A 22,083-nucleotide genomic window follows, 5' to 3' on the forward strand; every position below is an offset into this window, starting at 1 on the left:
TCGTTCAATTTACAATTTTCACCTTTTCTTCAACTTTTTAATGTTGAACTGTTTACAACATTGAATTAGAGTGTATTAAGAAGCTTACTGCTAATCCACAGATAAGACCACAAACTACTACAAATGATCTAGTAAGTACAAATATAAAGCACATTAGATTTTCTTTTTTCCATCTCTTGAGAACTAAATTTAGGAACTGCATCAGACACTAAATGTCGCTTTTGTGCATTTGTATTTGAGTTTGCACTGAATGTCTAAACAACAGATTAAAAAGCTGCAGCTTCATTTGTGTTGTCAACTTCTCACACATCAAGGGAGACATGCAGAGGCTACGGTCTGTGGTGTTAAACTTAAACAAGACTAAACTCTCAATTCAACCCCGATCTGAGAGAACACACACCTGGTTAAAAGAGGTCTCTTTGAGGGTCTGTGGTCCTCTCTCCATCATGGCATGCAGAGGCTCAAGCACAGCAAACATGCCCTTGACGTTGCGTTCACCAAAGTAAAGACGCGACGCCTCTTCAAGGCCCTCGTGCCACATCTCGTGCCACAAGATGGCCACTCGGATAAGCTCCTCACTCACCTGGATGAAGAGAAACAACGATGAGAAGGTCAGACTACTCTCTGATATTGGACGACTGACTAAATGTGAATATCAGACAGATCATGGTGGAGGAACTCTAAAGCTGATGTAAGGATGTCAGAGGTTAACTGAGCCACAGTTACTGTACATGGAGACATAACAGGCCGACAGAAGCTCCTATTTTGCCATCAAAAGAGCAAACCTTTACTACTCTTGTAAGTAAGATGACTGTGAATGATTTCACAGAATAATGACAAATGATTCCATTTGTGTACCATGATGGCCTGCTGAACCAGAGTGTTGCAGTGTTCACACATGTTCTTCAGGATCTTGTTGGCAGCATTGTGGCGGGCTGTGGTGGTGGACTTGGAGGCCACAGTCAACGGGTAGATCAAAGCCTGGAGGTGAACAATCCAACAGTCACTCATCACTGACAGCACCGCTTTAAGCTACCATAAGAAATGAGCTCCTGGTCTAAGATAAGACTAAATGGCCAGACTTTTAGTGAACTGTAATTTGACTGAAAAACAGGATGAGGCTGATTAAACATTCTACCTAACATTCACACCACTAATGTGAGCAGACTTACTTGCGGATGATACCGTCCGATGTCTGTTAGCAGCTGGTGGATGAGACGACCCACCAGAGCTCGAGGAGTGTCAATTCGAGCTATGAGCTGAGGGATCACCTGCACAGACAGAGAGATAATGGAATAAAGACTCAAACCTGGGTTTTTCTGTGAAGTGTAAATAGTGCTTTTTATAATTTCCAGAAATTTATCTATAACATTAAGGAGATGGCAGCATTACCTTTTACCGCCTCACTGATTACTTCATCATGTCTTACCTGTAGCCAGGTGTCGATCTGAATGGTCTTGATTCCCTCCACCAGGGCCTCGTTCACTTCAGGCCAGTGACCATAGTCAAACCACAGAGTCAGAACCCTGAACAGTCCAAAAAGCAAAAGACAACAATTAAATCTGAATCTTTTTTCCAGCTAATTATTACAGTCCACCACTAGAGGTCGTCCTATCCCCACACACACTGTGTGCGTTACAGTCATTGAACTCACCTGAGTGTGTCCTGAAGGTTATTGCCTCTGGACAGGGAAATAGAGCGGAAGAAACCTTGAACAGCAGGAACTGTGTACAGCAGCAGCGTCTTCGAGAGGTCCTGAGGAGGGACAGCACACAGCAGACACTTTCACGCGTATGACAACAAAGGAGAAAACAGCTACACCGGAGAACATGCAGTTCTGTAGTGTTGATGTATGTGGGGAAGTCCTGACAGTCACTATAATTTAGAGTTCAATATTCATAATTCTGTCATCACTGGAGACAGCAAAGATGCTCCACTTGCCCCCAGAAGTCAGTGCAGCAACATGTAGGTATCTTAACAAAAGATTTCTACCTTGGTTGCACTGGGGTTGCTGGGAGAAGAGGAGAGCCCTGAGTGGCTGATGATGACGGGTGTGAAGAGAGCTTCACTCTCTGTGACTCTCACCTCATTGACCTTTTTCTGGCCCGGTGAGGGCACGGGACTGTGGTCAGTGCTGTCGACTTCGCTGTCGCTGTTGCTGGCTTCGCTATTAGCACTGGCACCGCTGGCGTGTCGCAGCTTCTTCTTCTCGTCACGTCCTTGGTTTTGGTGCTTGTAGTGCAGCACTGCCTCAAAGTTCATTACTGCCCAGGCATGCCAGGCCTGTTGAGAGATGGTCCAAACTGGGTGAAACTGGATTTCTAAGACTGGAAATGAATTCCACATTTGTTCATGATGTCATTTTCCAGTTTACTGAGGGACAGATGTCTCCCAGTGGGGGGAGACAGTCATTTTTCTGCTCCAAACATATGAGTTTGATGTTTTGCAATGTTCAACAACCAGCTTGGTGAGGAGGGATGGGGAGAAGGGTATGTGGGAATAGGGATATCTGTGTTGCCTGTAGCACAGGCATGGACAATAAACAGAAGAGATGCTCTGAAGTCTTCCATCACCTCATATCTTTGATCAGAAGAGGCACGACAAGTACAACAATCTCATAAACAAAGTAAATCCACTGTGCAGACACAAAAACTAAACAAACAGCTGCTATGGCATGTTTGGTTAAAGGGCAATAAAATGGGGTCTAAATTTTTCCTGGAGACTGATCAGTGACAGGGCGACCTCCTGCCGACGCAGCTGGGATTTTACTACAGCCAGAGACGAGTCAGAAGTGAAGGGTCAGAGTTGAAAGGAAAGGACTGACCTTGTACCAGTTGCGGTCGTGCTCGGTGGAATGGCTGTAATACTGCAGGACCTTCGGGATGGTGCTCTCGTTGATGCCCTGCAGACTGAGCTGCCACTCCCCCAGCTTCAAGAAACATCTACATAGAAAAAAGGGAGAGACAGAAAGACATTTCATTGAAGATTATCACTGAAAGAACGGCTTTGTTCTAATGAAAACATGCCTGATCTGGTGCATTAAAGACTATCAGTTTTTTTTCCCACTGTATTCTGGAGTCTCCACCGATATTTATAAAACTGCAAGCTTACAATGAAGCAGTGCTCAACCAAGCTCCTGCTAAAAGCCCTTGATCTTTATTCTCTAAATAATAAATACACTGACATTTTCGAGCATTCATCTGAAATATATAAACTTTTTGGGGGCCATAAAAGTTACTGAGGTCAATGTTGAGAACATTAACAGTTAGGAAACAAAAGCACTACTGGGGACAAGTCACAGAGAAACATCATAACAAGTTTATAATCATGCTTATGTTGTCATTGTTTATAAAGAGCTGGCAGTGACGTTCAGTACACCCAAGTGCAGTCTATTAAAAAGCGAGATAATGATACAAGACTTGGAAATCATGCAGGCTTTTATCAAAAGTGACTACTTAAGGCAGCAGTGTGTATCTGCTGAAAGGTTCTGGGACTACATCTGCAGATATTCAATCACATCATATCCAAACCACTTTTTCCTTTAATTTAAGCCAACAGTGAGATCTTTGGCATCCCTGAGGTGCATTTAGCTCTATCCATCACCCCCACAAACACAGAGGGTTAAACACAAATAGTCAAACTAGTTGTTTGGCAGCGCCAAGACGTATAATTCACATACAACTACACCAAACTGAGCACCTGGCTAGCACTGTACTGTCTACCCATCTGACAGCAGTCTAAACACGGTTTGCAAGAGTATCTCCAATAAATAGCCTGTTGGGATTACATAATTTCTTCTGAGTGCTTTTCCATGCCAGTGTACAGTTTGGGTTCAGCCGTCTATGCCGAATTGTTTCCGTAAACTGTTGAGGCTGAACTTTTGGGGAAGAGGCAGGAGGAGGATGGGGTGTTTGAAAACGTGGGAACAACATGTGTATTTAGACTGGAGACGCCAGACTCATTGATCTTACGTAAAATAGTGGTGAAATTACACTGGACTCTTAGGGGAGAGAGTGGAGGCGTCCACGTGATTGTGTGGACGTGAGTGTCTGACTGAGCACTCCAGGTGTGCTCCATACCACACAGCCGACCTGTATACATGGAAGTGTGTCAGAACGTCTGGAGAGGACCTGCCCTGACTGACATTATACAGGTGTTTTCCCGAACATGCATTCCTCAGTCAGCCAGAGTCACTGTCTGGAAGATGCAAACATGGGGAGAGAGAAGAAAACAACCCCTTCTGCCCATTGCCATGCTAGTGCATTGTCATGTATGATTTACGAAATGGGAGGGTGCACATGACTGCTGTGATGAGACAATTGTATGTAGGATTATACCTGTCTGCTCTCAGGTCGCACCTCTTGCTTGTTTTGAGTTTGACTAACACGACAGATGGAGCAAATTCTCTAAAAAGTAATCATTCTCTCTCATGCACTGGCACGCAGCTGACAGTCAAACCAAAAGGAGAGAGCTACAGATATCCCACTCAAATATTTCCATGAGCCCACAAGAGCATGCAAACAACTTCTTTAAGACTTTGAAGTCATTCCCAGCAATTTGGGGGAATACGAGACTTTCCATTTTCTAATCCACTAAATCAACGTCTGAAAAACGAACGATAGTTATTTGAATGTCAAGTTTTTAAAAAAATATATCTGGTGTTGTGTTGAGAACAGTGTGAAACAGACTCCGTACTCCATCTTTTCCCATAGGGAGGTGAAGTGATGAGTGGAAAGGTGCCAAGTCTGTGCCAGGGCTGCTAGCTGAAGAGCACAGCACCCAGTGGGAGAGCTGTAGGTGCAAACACCAGCACTGCGGGGGACACACCTGGTCTGTGACACCTGTAGGCACTGCGCCATGCTCGGTTTGTGATAAGTAGCTGTGTGGGACAAGCTGCCAAAAGGCGATCGTTTTATTGAGAAGTCTGAGGTGAGACATTTGGAGAATCTGGCCAGCTTTGAAAAAGACCGCAGGACGCCAGTAGACTAGTAAAAGGGGCTATGCCAGATTGGGTCATGCTCATGGAAAAGCAGCAGAACGCACTGTACATGACCCTGTGTGTTTACAACACGAGGGCAGAAAATACATGAGGTTACTTTTTCCTTACTTCAGCATGTTGCTTTGTGTTTTCTCCATTGTGTCTATGGACACTGACAAAAGGTCAGTTCTGAGATTTAATTTTCTGCACCACATCTGAATGCACGATGACACATTGGCAGGAGCTTCACTGGTGATGCGTACCAAGAAACAAAAGCTGAGGAGACGATCTTATCTGGGCATCCTTTGGCAGAGGTAAGATGGGAGTTTTTTTCAGAGCTCTAGGAGTACTGAATCAATTGCACCAATGCTTTCTTAGTACTTGTACTGGCAAAAGCTAATAAACTCTTAGCTATAACATTCAAGTGAAGTCAGTTGGGTCTGTTACAGTGATTTGATAAGGGTGTATTACTTAAAAGAATTAAGAAATTGTATTGTCAAAACTATTTTGTGATAATATAAAACCAAAAAGATTGCAGATTAAGCCAGTTATCTGTCTCCACACCAGTCTACTGAATACAGTCCTTGAATCAGTTTTGGCATTAGTGAACCTGAACTTGATACAACCTTTCCAAGGTGAGATCCAACTTTTGAGATCCAAGCTAATTACAACATCTGCTTAAAAGTTTTCATTTTGTTGAACGGTTTTTCTTCAAAAGCAATTTATTTTAACCAAATGATTGGAATTATATCTGCATCACATGTTAAAACTGAAAAGGTCTGGCATATGTAGAAACTTGATATCCACAACAGTCTGTTTTCACAGCAGACACTTTGACTTGTCATAGCAGGAAAAGCACAGGTGTACTAACATTAACTGTGCCTGTGTTCTGCTCAAGTGTCCCAGTGAGTCATGACAGTCTGTCTGTGAGCCAGTATGCAAAAACAACAGGAGCCTGACACTGAAGCAGCTAAATGGAATTCAGCCACTGTTCATTCTATCATTTACACCTGTGCTTTTCTGACTGTGACGTGTGAAAATGTTTCCCATCACCAAGGTGGTGAGCTGCTGCTACTGTGCTTCAGGAAAAAGGCAGACCTGGCCATCAGTTTGTGGAGCTCCAGCTTGTGCTGCTGGTCCTCGGCTGCGATGGCGTGCTGGGCTTGCTGCTGCATCCCTTGCACAAAGTGCTGCATGTGCTGGAAGGCATCAATCTGGAGAGACATGAAACAAACACCAACAGCAGGTTAAGATTCTGTCATTAAGAGAAATGTGTGGGCTTTCTGCAATCACTTGGAGTTTAATACAAGCGTGTGATTTGTGATCAGAAGCGAACAGACTGACTAGCACTCATTTTGTCTTGACAGATTCAGCATGTATTCTGCAGCCTCCCTCTGACACAGTGCTGTGGTGTAGTGTTGCCAGATAAATGATATGCTATTTGTTGTGTTCACCTTATTGCTCCCACAGAGCTGACTATCCAGCCTAATGCAGGACAACAACTTGCATTCCTTTCTCTTCATACAGCGTTGCTGGACTCACCAGTGGCTCATGGGGGAAAATCCTCTGCTTTCTGTCTTGGTTACTTGAATTTATACTGCCTTGTCTAATCTTGTATTGTTTTCACAAAAATGTTGAGAAAAGTCACATGTCTGACTAACTTTAAAACTCTGCATGTGAAAATGAATTTGAAAAATGAAACAGTTCAGACTGTAATCCATCAGTCTCGCCTTTATTTCTACTCCATGATCTCTGCTAGAGGACCCACTCTTGCATGTTTTTCATCTCAGTGAGACCCCAGTCATAGCAAGCATGATGAGTGACACGCTGAGCTAACGTTCCCTACAGTTTCAAAACAACGCTAACAGCGGATGTGTCCTTTCCAACTGCGTGTGTGTTATTTTCATGTTCGGTTTGGCTTAGCACACAGTGCAGCTGGCCCTACTGTAGCAACAGCAGCGATTACCCTCACACTTACCTAAGTCCCCTAATGAGACGTGCACTCTGGAGCCACATTCAACACCTGGCAATAAATGTGGGTGTGTTTATATGTGTTTGGGGGTGTATATACTGTATGTGAATGGGTGTGACAAATGACAAATGGCACAGGGCAGAACAGTTCAATTTGAAACATATAATACAGTGTTAGGTCACCACTGCCAGTAGCTACGAGTTCTGGCGGGTGTTCTTGTGCTGGATGCTTGACCACAGAAAGCACAAGTCTTCGGGACCAAATACTCAGATTTATTAGTAACCTATTACGCAGTTTACTTCATCCACTGTTACCATGGATAAGAAAGATTAATAACAACAACATGAATCAAAATCGTAACAGCTGAGTTGTTTTTTCTGAACCCCTCAGAAATTACACAAGACTGAACTGTGGTTGTGAGTCCCTACAGGATTCAAAATAATTAATGCAAATTCAACCAAAGCCTGTAATATTTATGAGCAGCTGGAATTTCTCAAATACTGTAAGACTGTCAAATTTGTCAAAGGAACACTTGCAAATCTCACTAATCACATGACTGTCCAATATCACATTTTTTCAATTCACAAGCGCTGTTACGAGACCAAATTAAATAAAATCTGACTTCAACTGCAATCAAATTATTTTATTACAAATATGTTAACAACCTGGGATATTTGTTGGCCAGCTGTTGCTTTCAAGTTAATATAAATCACTCCAAATGAGCTCTGCCAATTCAAGTCTCAGCTAATAATAAGTAATATCATAGAAACCTCACACTTTATTCATGGAGCTTGTTGGAGAGAAATTCCTCTGACAGGCCTATTTGAAAGCAACATCACGCATCATAACCTTCTGGCGAGCTACCTGCATATCATGTGTTCTTTAACACTCACAATTTTTTACAGCTCAGTTATTTTCAATAATGTGTCAGTAATTCAAAGTCTCCCTGTTCTTTTGTCAAATATGACAACTAATATAAAAGCAACACATATTTACAAAATGTAAATTGTCAACCAACTCGACTCAACACGAGTCGGTTGCTCCTACCTTGCGGGCACTCTTCCACATGTACTTCATATAAGCGTAGGTGACGTGCGGGTGGGCTGTGGGCAGCGGATGATCGAGCTGTTTGGAAGGGTCGACACCCAGAAGGAGTACCAGGGTCTTATGGGCCAGGGCCTGAAGGGATGAAGAGGGCAACAGAGGCAAACGAATCATCAGGGGGCTGAAGAAGCCACACAGTTTTTAGGGACCTCAGAACAATACAGAGCTTGATTAAACTTCTACCTTGACAGAAGATTCAGACTGAGTAAAAAAACCCAAGCAGTTCACAGAATGAGTAAGGACTAAAGATTGTGGGAATAAACACAATTCAAAAGGACAAAGTCTTTGTCAGTCCTTTTTTCCAACCCCTTGGATTCACGTTTCCTGTCATGTTTGATGTTGGACAACCACATCTTGTTTTTCAGTTCCCTCATCATAGCTGAGGATTGTGACATTCAGTGTGTGTATGTGTGTGTGCTTAAATGCAACAAGAGTGTGCAGAAAGAAAAACTGGCCAATTGTCCGCTATCCCCGGTAATCAATTAGAACAACAGTGAGGTAAAGGATGGAGAAGTGCACCACTTTAATAGTGCAGATATGCAGGTTCAGGTTTCTAAACAGTGTGATTGAGGGTGCTGTGTAACTTTGATCAGCGCCAACTTAAAACAGGTTGAAATGAAGTTGAATTGCATGGCTGGGGTTCATGGTTGCACTTAACTCCGTCAGAGCTTGATTTCCCCTTTTCCTTTGGACAAGACTGATTTAATCAACTCTGATTTATTCCTCCTGAATGTTACGGGATTATAATTAACTCAGCACGATCAGGGGTCAGATCAGAGAATACTGAGGGGCTTTGTGCGAGTGCATCAGTGTACTGACCAGGCGTCCGCTCTTGCCGCAGAGGCTGGCATACTTCAGCCAAGTCCTCATGTCCTCGTGGGGGCTGATAACAAGCGATCTGACCATCAGGATCCTTTGCCAGTCCTCTACGATACGCTGACAGCCCTACAGGAAAAACACACAAAAATAACAAGGGACAGACGAGTTAAACACATTACTGTGTTGTGACTCCCTTGAAAGAGAGGAACCTTGTCGTTAAACTCAAGAGAATGAACACACGTGAGAGAGGGCTACAGTCTCAACTCTAGGGGGCTACTATTACTACCAGTGGTCCCTGTCTTAAACATGTCCACGTGAGTACAGGTTCACGTGCCGCTAAAGCACACAAACACAGGCCTGTATTAATGTATTTGTGCCATTCGCTCTCTCCTCTATTACATATCCTCTGAGCCCCAACCTCTGAGGGCAGCAGCACAGACAAGACACTGCAGTGCCCCTGCTCTCAGTGTGATCTGAAATGAAGACAGACCTACAGGGGGTAGACAAAATAATATAAACCTCTCATGAAAAACTTTGTGTCAGAAGTGGCGATCTGGTTACTTCAGGTCGTTTTCATTAGGGGCTGACTTTACCTGTAACCTTTTTTTACTATATTCCTTAGTTGACAAATTTATGTTGGGAAATCTTTCAGCGAACTGTTTGAAACTGAAGCTACAATTAAATACTACAATTTCCGAAGAAGGCTTCACGTGATGGGGTATCGGGGTGAATGCAGGTACAACCTGAAAGAAACTATGTCCAGTGATTAGAAAGAAGAAGACTTTAACCAAGAAATCACTGACATCATTCTGCTGAGAAGCTACAGGGAAATGCCAAATTATCCAATTCACCCAATTTCGCAGAAAGGAGACACTGGGTATCATGGTGGACATGAAGACAAGTACCATGTAAAAACAACATTTATTTCTCTCCACGTTTTCTGTCTTCCTCTTGAATGTTTAATATGGAAAAAAGGCAAAGACTTAACAAAAAATTCAGTCTGTGTATCATTGGTGTAATAAATTTTAAACCGACTGCTGCAGTCTATGAGTGAGAACATTACCATTAATCTTTTGGCACAATATCCATGAGTAAAGAACACTGCTGACTCATACAGGAGGGGAGAGGGGAAGTTTAAGCCAATGTCCTCAACTTTTTCTAGGAGGAAAGCTAAAAATGTCTCTTGACCTGCATTAGCAGAAGCTGAGACAACAGAACTTGGACACCTTGAATTGCAACCCACAGCTCGGAGTCCGAAAATCTCACACTAAGAACTCACTCTGATACATTTACCCACAAGCAGTGGGGTGCAGTGTTTCCATACGCTCTGCGCTGCACCTCTAATCCTTTGATGAGGGAGAGACTGTTGTAGAGAGAAAGAGTAAAGGACTCCCTGACAGATGTGTGAGGTCAGCCTCCAATAAATCACTATAGAGAGGAGAAACCTGTCAGGCACTGCAGCCCCGGCACTGGTGCTGCTATAATGGGCCGTGGCTGTTTGCTCAGGAAGACCCCTCTTGAACCTAAATACCTCCTCCAACCCACCTCCATCTGTTATGAATGGAAAAAGTCACGATGATCCAGAGTATCTTCTCTTTACTGCACGGGGGCTTGAGCGTGAATACAATGGTTTCCATTCACCAATCAAGCTAATCTTATAGAAACTTTTGAAATGTCACATGGACATTAGTTACCGTTAGGCACATTTTGAACTGGTAGGTAAAACCAAAAAAACAAAAACAAAAACACACAAGTTCTTGATACTGACTCCCAAACAAATGGTTAAACTTTTGCAAAATGTTTGTCTGTTTATCGACCCAAATTGAATATTTTCTGACTAATGCTTGTTCAATGTAGTAAAGTACTAAATGATGGCCAGTCGCTCATTTTTGAAGATCATGACATTGCTGGCATTAATTCACGTCCACATTCATACTCCACATGTGCTGCTGCAAAACATTTCATGTTCTGTTTTTGTTGCTGTAAAAATGAGCCTGGGCTGTTCTTAAAAGAAAAGGATAAAGAAGAAGAATTCTGTGACCTTCCGGTATTTGCACTTAGTATGATATTAAACAAAATTTAATTTTGAAAAGTATATTGAGTCCTGTGGCTGTCCCATACAGTCTTCAGACAAACATAATCTTCCTGGGCTTCAGTGGGGGTAACGGATGATGCAGTTTTTTGTTTCTGGGAAAGAGGATTTTCCAAAACGTCAGTAACATCAGCGCAGGAGATGAAGGACAGCAATGCTGACAGGGACTGAGAGTAAGTTGCATTATACATGCTGTATTAAACTGAGCAGCTTGGATGCCATACTATTACGAGTCATTGAATGGTGCATTACAGATCAAAGGCATATTGGCTTATCTGCCTGACTTAAATTCTTCGATCAACATGCACAGACTGTACATGGCTGAGGCCTCTCAAAGAATCCCATTTTGATTCAGCTCTAAAAAAGCCGACATGGAAAAGCTGAACTTGAACAGTATTATCTAAGATCAGATGGCATTTGTCTCGAATTCCAAAGGCTTGGCGGGCGGCAGCATTTTTCCAAACCGCATGTGGATTTGTGGTTCTTCCACACGTCCTCCTGTCTCATTTCACAGCATGTACAAGACTGCAATTCACAATTAGTAATGATAATAATAGTAATCATAATCAGTCTCGGGAAGTAGGAAGCATTTGGATGAGGTTACAGTTTGGGTTGAACAAGACACTTTTTTTCCCCCAACTATTCCTACAAGGGCCAGTTCATGCAGGCGAGCAAGCAAGGGCACCGTTTGATCAAGTTTTAAGTGGACAGGTGTTTTTGAGACGGTCAGTAAGACAAACTTGAGCTCATGATTTACAATCACAGGAACAAGTGGCCAAAGTCAGTTTCATTAGCAGCTGGCTTCAAATTTGAATCAACGTGCAGCTCAAATTTTACAGCTGTGAAAATAGTCACAGCTGTAAAATGTGTCATCTTCCCCCTGTGTGACACCAAGAGCTTCACCTCAGATGGGGAAAAAACAGCATAGTCAGTATGACCTCCTCTGCTGCTGGTGTTGTCTAATACAATCAAGCTGCTACATGAATGGAAACATACAGTAAACATCCAGAACATTACAATTTGACTCAGTTCAGTATGGGATCACCTCCATTCTAAAGACATTGGAGTTATAAAACAAAACCTGCTTCAACAATGTGCTGCAGCTCAAGTGACTCACTACTACATCAGATTGGAGAACCTGTGTGGCATGTGGAACATATCTTTGACATAATTACCGCTGACCTTCATCTGACTTGTTCAAGCACCGTAAGTAACACTCACCAGAGCCCAACATGATTTTACTTTGACACATCTACTTTCAGTTTACATTCAAATGTAGAAATAAAGATACAAACCTACAAGTTGGTGAACCCTTACTCACAGAGGTATTAGTGTGTGTCTTTGCATGTATATACAGCTTCTGGCTTGTAATGTTTCCCATTAGTAACAGTAGCCTTTCCAACATCTGCTTCACATTTGTAGTTGCACACGTGAGTCTGAGTGTGTGTGTGTGTGTGTGTGTGTGTGTGTGTGTGTCCATTTATCATGCACTATAGTTACCTGAAGCCTCTCCCACCATGTTTCCCTAATGATGTCCCTCCTCTCTGGAACCAGCTTGTACTGGATAACCTCCTCTAGCTCAGACAGCATCTGGCAGGACACCATAGCCTGGGAAACAAACAAACACATTCACTCTTACCAACACATTCATTGTTATAGTTACAAAATGTATACTGAACCAGATGGGGCAAAAGCCCCTTCTGTGCAATCTGAAAATATTCATTAAAACATGTGAATGAATCAGAATGTGCAACTGAATGCATTCAGCAACATCTTGGACCTTTCTGTGTGGCATCTGTCAGAAAAGGTCGGCCACCTCCATATGATGGATTTATTTACTTATGTCATGCCTGCTAGATGCCTGCTGCTGCAGCTACAATATGTACATGAAGATAAACCAGGTTGACAACATTTGTATGAGAAGAAAATCTATTTTTGACTTGAAATCTTTGGCTAATTCCATATATACAGATAATAAAATAAGAGCACGGAAGATATAAAGAAACTAGATCAGAGACCCGTATATCATCACTTCAATGAAAATGTTGTTGCTGTGACAGTCCTTCTGTACATGTATGCTAACACAAGATGATCGAATGAAGCCAGGTGCTGAATATTTAGGCTTTGTCAGAGAAACACTTACCCCGTAGGCTCGACTGTAGCTCTCCCCAGCCATGGCCGTCAGCTCAGCATCCAGGAGGTCTCTCGCCTTGTCGATACACTACAAACAAAGCATATTTAAAGTGTGATCTTACATTTGAATGAAATCTGCAGCTTCATGATCACACATAAACTGACAACTTAACAATGATAGTTCATTCAAATACTATTTGCCTCCAACCATTTTTTACTTTCTGTATTTTCCTGAATGGTGCACTTGGTGCAATTGTTAGCTTCTGAAGTCATGAGAAACCCTGCTTTAATCCATGACTTGACGCCTGCCACAGACATAATAACTCTTTGGTAGAGCTCACAAATAGCAACAATATAAAGATGAAACCACATAAGGCCTGACACCAGAATGACACAGTGTCACATCCGTCTAAAAGGTCCTTTCATCGGGACCAGCTGGGACCGAGCTAAACCGAGGGAATAAAAACACTTTGTGCAAATGAACGAAGGCATGTTACGGCTTGCTGCTCACACCCTTTTCACTTCAGTGTGGCCAACAGTGACACATTAGCACAACTAGGCCTGCTTGTATAGCAAAATGGTTTGATGCACTGCTGAGTGCCCAGTGTTTTATGAGGAGAGGTAAATGAACAGTCGAGAGCAACAGCATGAAAGTTATGTAACCATGGCTGCGGATGTCAAATGTATCTTTAACAAACAGCATAAATTTATACGCACATTCAGTGATCGGGAAAGGAGTTGAAGGATGATAAAGAAGAATTCAAAATAGGGGCTTTTAGTCATAATTCCCACAATGATGATGATGCAAATTCCAAAATCTTTTCATGATGTTGAACCGACTGTCAGAGCACAGTCATGCTCGGAAAATGTTTTTCCTACCTTCCTGTTTTTTTGGTGTGTATTACTGTATATTACTGAGTCACTTGTAAAATTCCAGTTCCCTGACTTTTCCTAACAGGATTACACTTCAATAAATTCAAGGACACTGCAGACATTCCATCACCAGTTAAAACCCCGAGGGATGGAAAATCTGAGAGAAACAACTGATCCAGAACAGTGAAAGGGACAAACAAGGACACACGTATTGTGGCTGAAAGCGTGCTGATGTCTTCTGAAACACGGTCCCAATGTTTTTTGGGAACTGTTATTAGTGGGAGGGTAAAATGAGAGAGGATGGCTGAGGATGTTCTCTGAGGCTAGGACACACAGCTGTTTCAGACCGACTCCTGACAATTATTATTTTTCTTTTTTCTTTTTTTTTGCAGGAGGGAAAGGTGGAACGGCGTGCACCAACACCTCTTCAGGCATGCACAACAAGAGGAGGGGTTATGGAGGAGTGGCTGCGATGAGGTGACAATGAGGCTGCTTCTTTACAGCCTCCACACGTTTAGGGTCCTGTTTACTCCTGAATTACTGCACTGGGGCCTCATTGGAAATGTGCAGTCCAGACGACTCCTGATAAATGCAGTGTCTGGCTTCTAGCAGCACAAACAAACCATAACACAATCTTCCATTTTCTTACATAAAGGTTGCAGTTATATGCTTACATAGGTTTAAGTCCAGTCATACTATTCTATCACAGCAGTGTGATATGAAGGCCTGTATGTGAGTGGTTAGAGCCAAATCATCCACTAGAGGAAACTCGAAACAAAGCCAAAACATGACTGTGTGAAGTCAAAAGGCCTCTGGTTTGTAAAAACTCATTTACAAATCAAAAACACGCTGGAGGACCGGATATATCATGAATCTTGGCAGAGCAGAGTGCTTTACTGGCGGGAGCATGACTGCCGTGTCTACACACTGCTGGAACAGAACAAATAATAAGATTTATAAAGCGAAGTAACATGAAACCATTCACTAAGACGCTCGCCGAGACTCCTGGAGCACATGTCTGGTTGTTGGGGGTACAAAGGGAGGCAAGGAAAGCCCTATGGAATCAAAGGAACTTAAGTGTGAGGATTACCAACCACATCCGGAAGACTAGACTGAGCTCATGTTGACATTTAAGCTTTCACCCTTGCTCCATCTGCTTTTCATTGGTCTTCGTTCATTGTGAGCGGCCTCACTGCCGCCAAAGTCAAAAGTCTGCTTTCCCTTTTCAGCTGATCTAGAATTCTATAGGCCACACCTGGATCTAATCTCCAAATTGGAGGAGGGAGGGGGGTCTGAGGAGGGATCAGGGGGCGCAGAGAGCAGGTCTCCCGGGCTTTGTGGTGAAAGAGGGACTGGGAGGATGAGTCCAGGGAAATTGGAGGAGCAGGTGTTTACTGGTGTCAGTGCTGGAGCTTGTGTTCGTTAGACGTGCTGGCATCCAGCTCGAACAAATCCATCTCCAGGGACCATGAGCTCATCTAATATCCCAGCCTCCATCAAATGAGGAAAACACCACCCTGACCTCCACCAGACCTTGTTGACAGGCAGACAGCAAGGGTAATGGGCTCTCTATTTGTTTGAGGCTGAATGCTGTGATGATTTACAATTTCAACAGTTACATAACATTTCCACACTGAGGAGGCACCACATTGTAAAAGAAGAAAAAACAAACAAAGCTTGTGCATTTTATTCCTTTTAATGAAGGGCCTGTGCTGATGGGGGAATTCGATCCTGTCTGGAATAGCCGTAAAGCCAATTTTACGTTTCTTTGCAGTGTTGGTTTCCAGTGATTTTAACCGTTCATACCTTGCTATAAAGACTAATGAAAATACCAGAAACCACGGGGCTAGGCGAATTCCCATGCGGCATGTCTTTACGAGATGTTTTCTGAAAAAATAGACTTTCAATGTACATTGAATAGGGGGAAATCTTTGGCACTGGGTGTATTTGTGAACGGTGATGTAACCCACCTGCTGGGCCAATGAGAAGAGGTCCTGATGCAGGGCTAGTACTGCTCTATAAAAAGCACCATCATGCGTGTCTCTTGGTATCATACACGTGTACTCCTCCATGCTGTCCCAGTGCCCTGGAGAGACAACAGTAACGTTAAGAAAAAGCACAGAGACAGACATAAGCAGGAAGCTCTTAATGGTGACTGAAATGTCTTGAGACCTAACTTAGCAAGGCTGAAGAAGAGTTTAGCAGCCTGTCAATGCAGTTTTGAACCACACGCCACATGAGCCTGCTATAATACCAATGACTGCAACATCACCAACAACAATAAAAGACAGTCTGAGTCTTCACATGTCTGCTGGTTGGGTATCGTCTCAGGGTTTATGATTGAATTTGGAAAGTCAAAGCCACAGACCGCAAAACTCAGAGGGTAACTCAGCAGTGTGGTCCCTGCCTTTCTCCACCATTGCACGTTACGATATGTCAATGTTATGACTGCATACCATCTGGGTATGCGATGGGGATTTGGCAAGAGCTGTTACTGTTTTCACTGCTGCACGGTTTGATTGCCTTGTTGCATTGAGTCAGACGAAGGCTGGCCTAAAAGCTCCTCATACAAGTCTTGAAAATGCTGACTGCTACTATATTGTTCATTCATATCTGATATGAGTATTTGAGCGGTTACCTAGACCCCAGGCGGCGGCAGCAGCCATTCGAGCCATCTTGGCCTGGGTTTCCTCGCTCACCAGTGTCCACTCCTCACAGCATTGCTGGTGCAACTGGCCCCTGGAAAACATTAACCACAGGCTTCAGATGGTAGAAAAGGGAATCCCGCTCCGTTCAGTCCCATGCTCACAGTGATGACATCAGTTAATCAGAAACTGCTCTCAGCTATCATCCAATTTCCTAGTTTATCATGTAATCAGGGGCACAGTACAGTATTATTGCACACTCCAGTGAAGCTACACGCACTTTACAATACACTTGATAGAGGACTGCAAAAAAGGATTCTCAACACCCTGAAATAATGCTCTGTCATTGTGCAATACGATCTAAAAAGATTTGCATATTACTTGGTGTGTGACAGCTGTGTGAAAAGCTGCTGGTACAGCCAAACACAGAATGCACGTACAGTAAATGGTACAGTATATTTGTTGGACTTGAGAGGAGCAAAGTGCTCATTCCTGAATCATAGACATGAAATTGATAACCATGACAGTAACACTGTATTGATTAAAAAATTGCTTTAACTGCAGCTCTCACAGCTTGTCTGAAGCAACGCTATACTATAATGGCCTCTCTGGTAAAAACACTCATACATATACATGTCAAGACACTAACTTTACTTTTCCTGTGCCAAACAACAATTGAAGAAATCATTCACCAGAATACTAAACCACTGTTGGCCATGGATGAGAAGGAGATAAGACTTGGTTTCCATTACATCTGCCATTAATTATTTCTACATTTGTTCTGAAAGATGACCATCTTAAATCAAGTGTGACATCCTACCACAATCTGATAAAATCAAGCATCCCAGCAAACAGATGGATGTTCCTGTTGGGGTCAGGTGCATCTAACCAAGACTAATTCATCATTAACAACAATCAGCGCGGCATTATCCAGGAGGAGATCAAACCCTCGGCATGTGTTTTACAGGCAGGATGCTGGAGCGAGCTTAGACGAGGGAGAGAAAACGGGAGGGACAGACAGAAAGAGAGAGGCGGGTTTGGATGGGGGTCAGTGAAGTGAAGCCATTCTCCAGCTGCCTGGCTATCGTATAACATGAAAGCAGCAAGTACAAAAGGCTCCAATACACCGGGCCTACGTGTGTGTACAGCAGACCAGCACAGAGTGTCCAGCAGAAGGACAAGCTTGAGTTATAATTTGACTCAGCAGACCATCATTCACATCTTTGGAATTTCTATTGAAAAATCAAGCAGAACAGGAGCCAGAGTAAGTGGAAACACCTCTGTGGGTGTGCAGGGCACTTGGAGGGAAAAATACCTGCAGGAGTACTCATTTTTTCACATGCGTGTGTTTACATACTGAAGACTATTATGTGTACCCAAACAACAAAGCCTTCTAAAATTCAACCCAAACATGCTGTTATTTTGGTAATATTACTTTTCATGCTTACTGGCTGTTTACACATCAGGCATGTGGTAAATTTTTTTTTCTTTTTTTTGAATTATAAGTGAGGCAAAATCCGTAAATGAAAGCTATACAGGGAGGTCAATAACTGTCTTTATGAAAACACAGGCTTCTATCACCTGAGCACAACATGCCAGACTAGCTGCATGATCGAGTCTGAGTGCCAAATAGCAGCATTTGTCTTGTACAAAACAACTCTTTTACTGTGTTTGACAACATTTCCCAAACACTGACTCTGGACTACGCAGTATGCTGGGCAGATACAGAATATAGATGAATACCTCAGTGGTGCAGACCTGAATATGCCTCACCATTTTAGCAATGATTTACATTGTTCTGTCAAGCCCCTTGATTAAATAACTTCATTACTTCAGATGGACACTATAGGCTAAAGCTGTCCAATAGCCAGCTAAGGTTTGAGTTTGACTGTCAAAAGCATTGAGCCCTCTGTCAGTAGTTTAGGATTTGCTCAGAGAAGACTGGTATCATATCCCTTTACCTTAACAGGGAACAACATGTCCTCTCAAGTCTGATCTCCTTTGACTCATGACCGGTCAACAGTTATATCATCTCTAAGCCTGACCCAACAAAACACCAACATAAACACAAAGCCACTCTTCATCTGAATCACTCTCTTGTAAAATTATGAATCATTTTCTTGTGAAATGAATCACAGTGTATGCAACAATGGCACGAGGACGGCAGGTTACATAAGCAAATTAACATCTGCTTAGCGTCATGAGCTATGACTATCCACATATTTGGATCCTTCTGACATCTTGTGACTTTCTTTTTCCTTAAAAATGCTCTTTGAAGGTGGGCGGTCATTACGGAGTTGACTCTCGGCTGTGGTGAGCTTTCACTGGAGTGGCGGCGCCTCTCACTAGCATTGGATGCCTGTTCATGCGTTTCCCAGAAAAATTACTTTGGTCAACTCAGAGGAACCATTTTCTCTCTCTTTTCGCCCAGTCATCAAAGGTCTATTGTCAGGACTCATTAGGGGCAGGCTGCCCACGCACAATGAGCAAATCAAAAGTGGAAGAGAGAAGAGCTCACAGCAAGTACACTACCTCAGAGGCTGTCATTAGAGCCAAGGATAAAAACTGAAGAAACCAATATGCTCTGTTTTATCACGTCAGTGATTTACAAAAAGCCCCGGGTAGAATGCGTTAGAAAAAACATACTTATAGTAAATTGAACACAGGCAGCAAATATTACAAAGACTAACTCCACAAAGTGTTTATACATGAAATTACGTATCAATGAATCTGAGACCCGAAGGCTGAAACACTGATTTGAACAAATTGTTTCAGCAGTACTGACTTACAACAGATTTGACTACTGACATACCATTCTCCCAGGGCCTCTAAGCAGCGCATCCTGCCCAGGATGAGCTCTGGATCCTCTTTGTTCATGTCGATCTTCTTGTCGTATGCTACCAGGGCATCTTCCCACTCATGTAGCTTCTCGTACCAGGTGGCTTGGATTTCCTAACAGGAAAAAGAAAGAAAATGAGAAATAAGAAATGAGAATCTACACAATTAACCTGAACTGCTTCTCTGCCTTAAATCACGTAGATAAAACGAGTTGGTATCTTGACCATTGGACAGTTTCACAAACCTTTTTTTTAGTGTAAGCAAATAGTTTTTAAAGTACACTCTGTGTCCAATTACAGTCAGGCAAAGACATCCACATCTAACTCTGAGGCTAACTTAATCAATCTTAGATCCACTACATCTAAACTTTGACCTCCTGCAAAAGTGACTTCTGGTTTTGATTTCTTCTGGGGGACACCAACCAATGATTAAGGACTATACATAGATCTCTCCCAGCCTTTTCTAGACTGACGATTCCTGATTGGTATACTAAACAGGCAAACCTTACATTCTCCCACAGTAAAGCTTTCCAAATGGTCACCTCATAAACAAGGTTCCTGGAAGTGCACAGTGAGACTGTTTTAAATGGAGTCTTTTCACTTTTACCATGCTTTCACAGAGAAACACAAACACAGTTCACAAAGGCAGAAGGAAAGATCGTATCCACAGGAGTCCAAACGGTTGGGAAAAAGCATTTGACTTGACTTTGGGCTAAAAATAACCACTTCATAAAATCACAAATGCATTCTACAACCCTGATATTACTACATGGGCTTGTTAAAGCGTTGTCAGTAAACACAGTTCAATTGAAATCGCATATATTACAAACGTCATCATCACCAGCTCAGCTCTTGAAATCAGATTCGTGGAAACTGAGGATTGTAGGAAAAATTGTGTATTAGTTACTCTTCTTTTCCTAATCTTCTCTACTTTCTCGGTGTTAGATGTCAGTGTCGTAAGTATTAAAGTGTTCATTTATTGTAAAAAAAAAAAAAAAAAGTTTTGCTTTTTTGATATTTTTTGTCATGAAGTAATGCCAAATACCTACTTAATTAACTATAACAAATCAGCGGCCAATGCTTCTTTAGTCTATTAAAGGGCTAAAAAGCCTGTCTGGTACACCCATACCAGAAGCAAACAAAAACCACAGTGATGCAATTTTGGTAACAGGGAGGGAGACGGGTCAGAACAAAAAAGCTCTTTTCCTCTTATGTAATTGATGTGGAAAATCTGCCTGATGGTGTCCAAAGCATGTCTACTGTTTGACAGTTATTTCGTTTTTGGACCAGGCTCATCTACAGAGAACATGAAACACTGAGGGGTTTTATATAATATAACAGTAGGGAGTAGCAGTCCTGCGCGTGAACTGAAAATAACAGAGGGAAAAAAATACAGCTCCATAATAACAGACAGAAAATAGAAACAATTTAGATTTCACTGTAGCTGATTTATGTAACTAATACAGACAAATTCAGACATTAACCTAAAACAAATAGAAACATGCCAACATTCAGGAGTGAGGATTCTTCATCTTGGCGCTGTGTCACTTATCACAAGTCACATCGGGAGTTGAGTGAAACTATTTAGGAACCGTACAAACCACTGGCCATTAAGAAATGATTACTGTTTGTAACTTTGGTTAAACCCTTATATCCTTTTAGCACTTGAACAAAAGGATAAGGAAAGGACAGAAAGGATAAAGCTGAGACACATACAAGGTGCAAATATGTATGAAAATCCAAACATCCTGTCAACTGGGGGAAAAAAAAAAAAAAAGTCCACAATTCTGCTCCTTGCCCTTGACTACTGATCAGCTTAGCAGATGGTTTTTCCACATGCTGCACATTAAGAACGGGGTGTTCTGGGGGTATGTGTCTGAAATGACCTTCATCCCCATATTAAACTGCATGTATGGGGAAAGGACACCCCAGGAAGAAGTGCATGGAGACAGACCACATATAGTACAGCCCACTAAGAATATATTTCATCTGAATTTGCATGAAGAGATGCAAAGGTCTGAGCTAATATGGGCTGTTGCTACAGGCACCAATGACAAAATGAAAAACAAATTCCATTAAATGGTTTATACTTGTATGAGGCACAATTTTACAACTCCAAAAGTTACCATTGCAGCAGTCATTTTCTCCAGTGCCCTGTAAAACTAGCACGTTACACATAGATACTACACACTATTCTACCTGGAATGTGTGCTTGCATTTATTTGATTTATTTGATGTAACATGCTGCCAGATGATGCGTGACTGAGCCGCAGCAAAGGTTGAGTGAATTTCGCAGCAGCACCCCTGCTCAGCCAACATAATGGTACGACTGAAAGGAAAGAGGCAGTATGTTTTTTGTCCTAAAGTTGGTCTGAATGCAACCTAAAATAAGGTTCCCTTGTTTGGTTAGAGGTAAAAAAAAAAAAGGAGCCATGAAAAAGAAAGCACTTACCAGCTCTCCAAAATGCTTCATGGCGTACTCCAGCACCCCAGATGCTGCTTCTGGCTGCTGCAGCTTATTGTTGATGCTGCAAGAAGTGACAAAAACAAAGATAAACTTAAAGATCCTTTCAAACACAAAAATTAGATAAATACTCTTGGTGAAATCTTTGGTTCAATGCAGCATGTGG

At 42.4% G+C, this 22,083-nt stretch overlaps 1 protein-coding gene across 1 annotated transcript in view; it reads right to left on the reverse strand.

The window, feature by feature from the left end:
* mtor (mechanistic target of rapamycin kinase) overlaps positions 1–22,083 on the reverse strand; it is an 80,293-nt gene that overhangs the window by 11,162 nt on the left and 47,048 nt on the right. The window contains exons 29-44 of the mRNA XM_076740553.1: positions 21,906–21,981; positions 19,429–19,568; positions 16,610–16,710; positions 15,942–16,057; positions 13,109–13,186; positions 12,466–12,573; positions 8,874–8,999; positions 7,998–8,129; positions 6,077–6,192; positions 2,825–2,942; positions 2,086–2,283; positions 1,655–1,755; positions 1,430–1,526; positions 1,173–1,271; positions 859–981; positions 401–583 (exon numbers count right to left, since the gene is read on the reverse strand). Coding sequence (XP_076596668.1) covers positions 401–583; positions 859–981; positions 1,173–1,271; positions 1,430–1,526; positions 1,655–1,755; positions 2,086–2,283; positions 2,825–2,942; positions 6,077–6,192; positions 7,998–8,129; positions 8,874–8,999; positions 12,466–12,573; positions 13,109–13,186; positions 15,942–16,057; positions 16,610–16,710; positions 19,429–19,568; positions 21,906–21,981 — 1,912 coding nt within the window. The remainder of the gene's footprint in view (positions 1–400; positions 584–858; positions 982–1,172; positions 1,272–1,429; positions 1,527–1,654; positions 1,756–2,085; positions 2,284–2,824; positions 2,943–6,076; positions 6,193–7,997; positions 8,130–8,873; positions 9,000–12,465; positions 12,574–13,108; positions 13,187–15,941; positions 16,058–16,609; positions 16,711–19,428; positions 19,569–21,905; positions 21,982–22,083) is intronic.

Source organism: Chaetodon auriga, chromosome 10 (genome assembly GCF_051107435.1).
Source record: "Chaetodon auriga isolate fChaAug3 chromosome 10, fChaAug3.hap1, whole genome shotgun sequence".
Taxonomy (NCBI): domain Eukaryota; kingdom Metazoa; phylum Chordata; class Actinopteri; order Chaetodontiformes; family Chaetodontidae; genus Chaetodon; species Chaetodon auriga.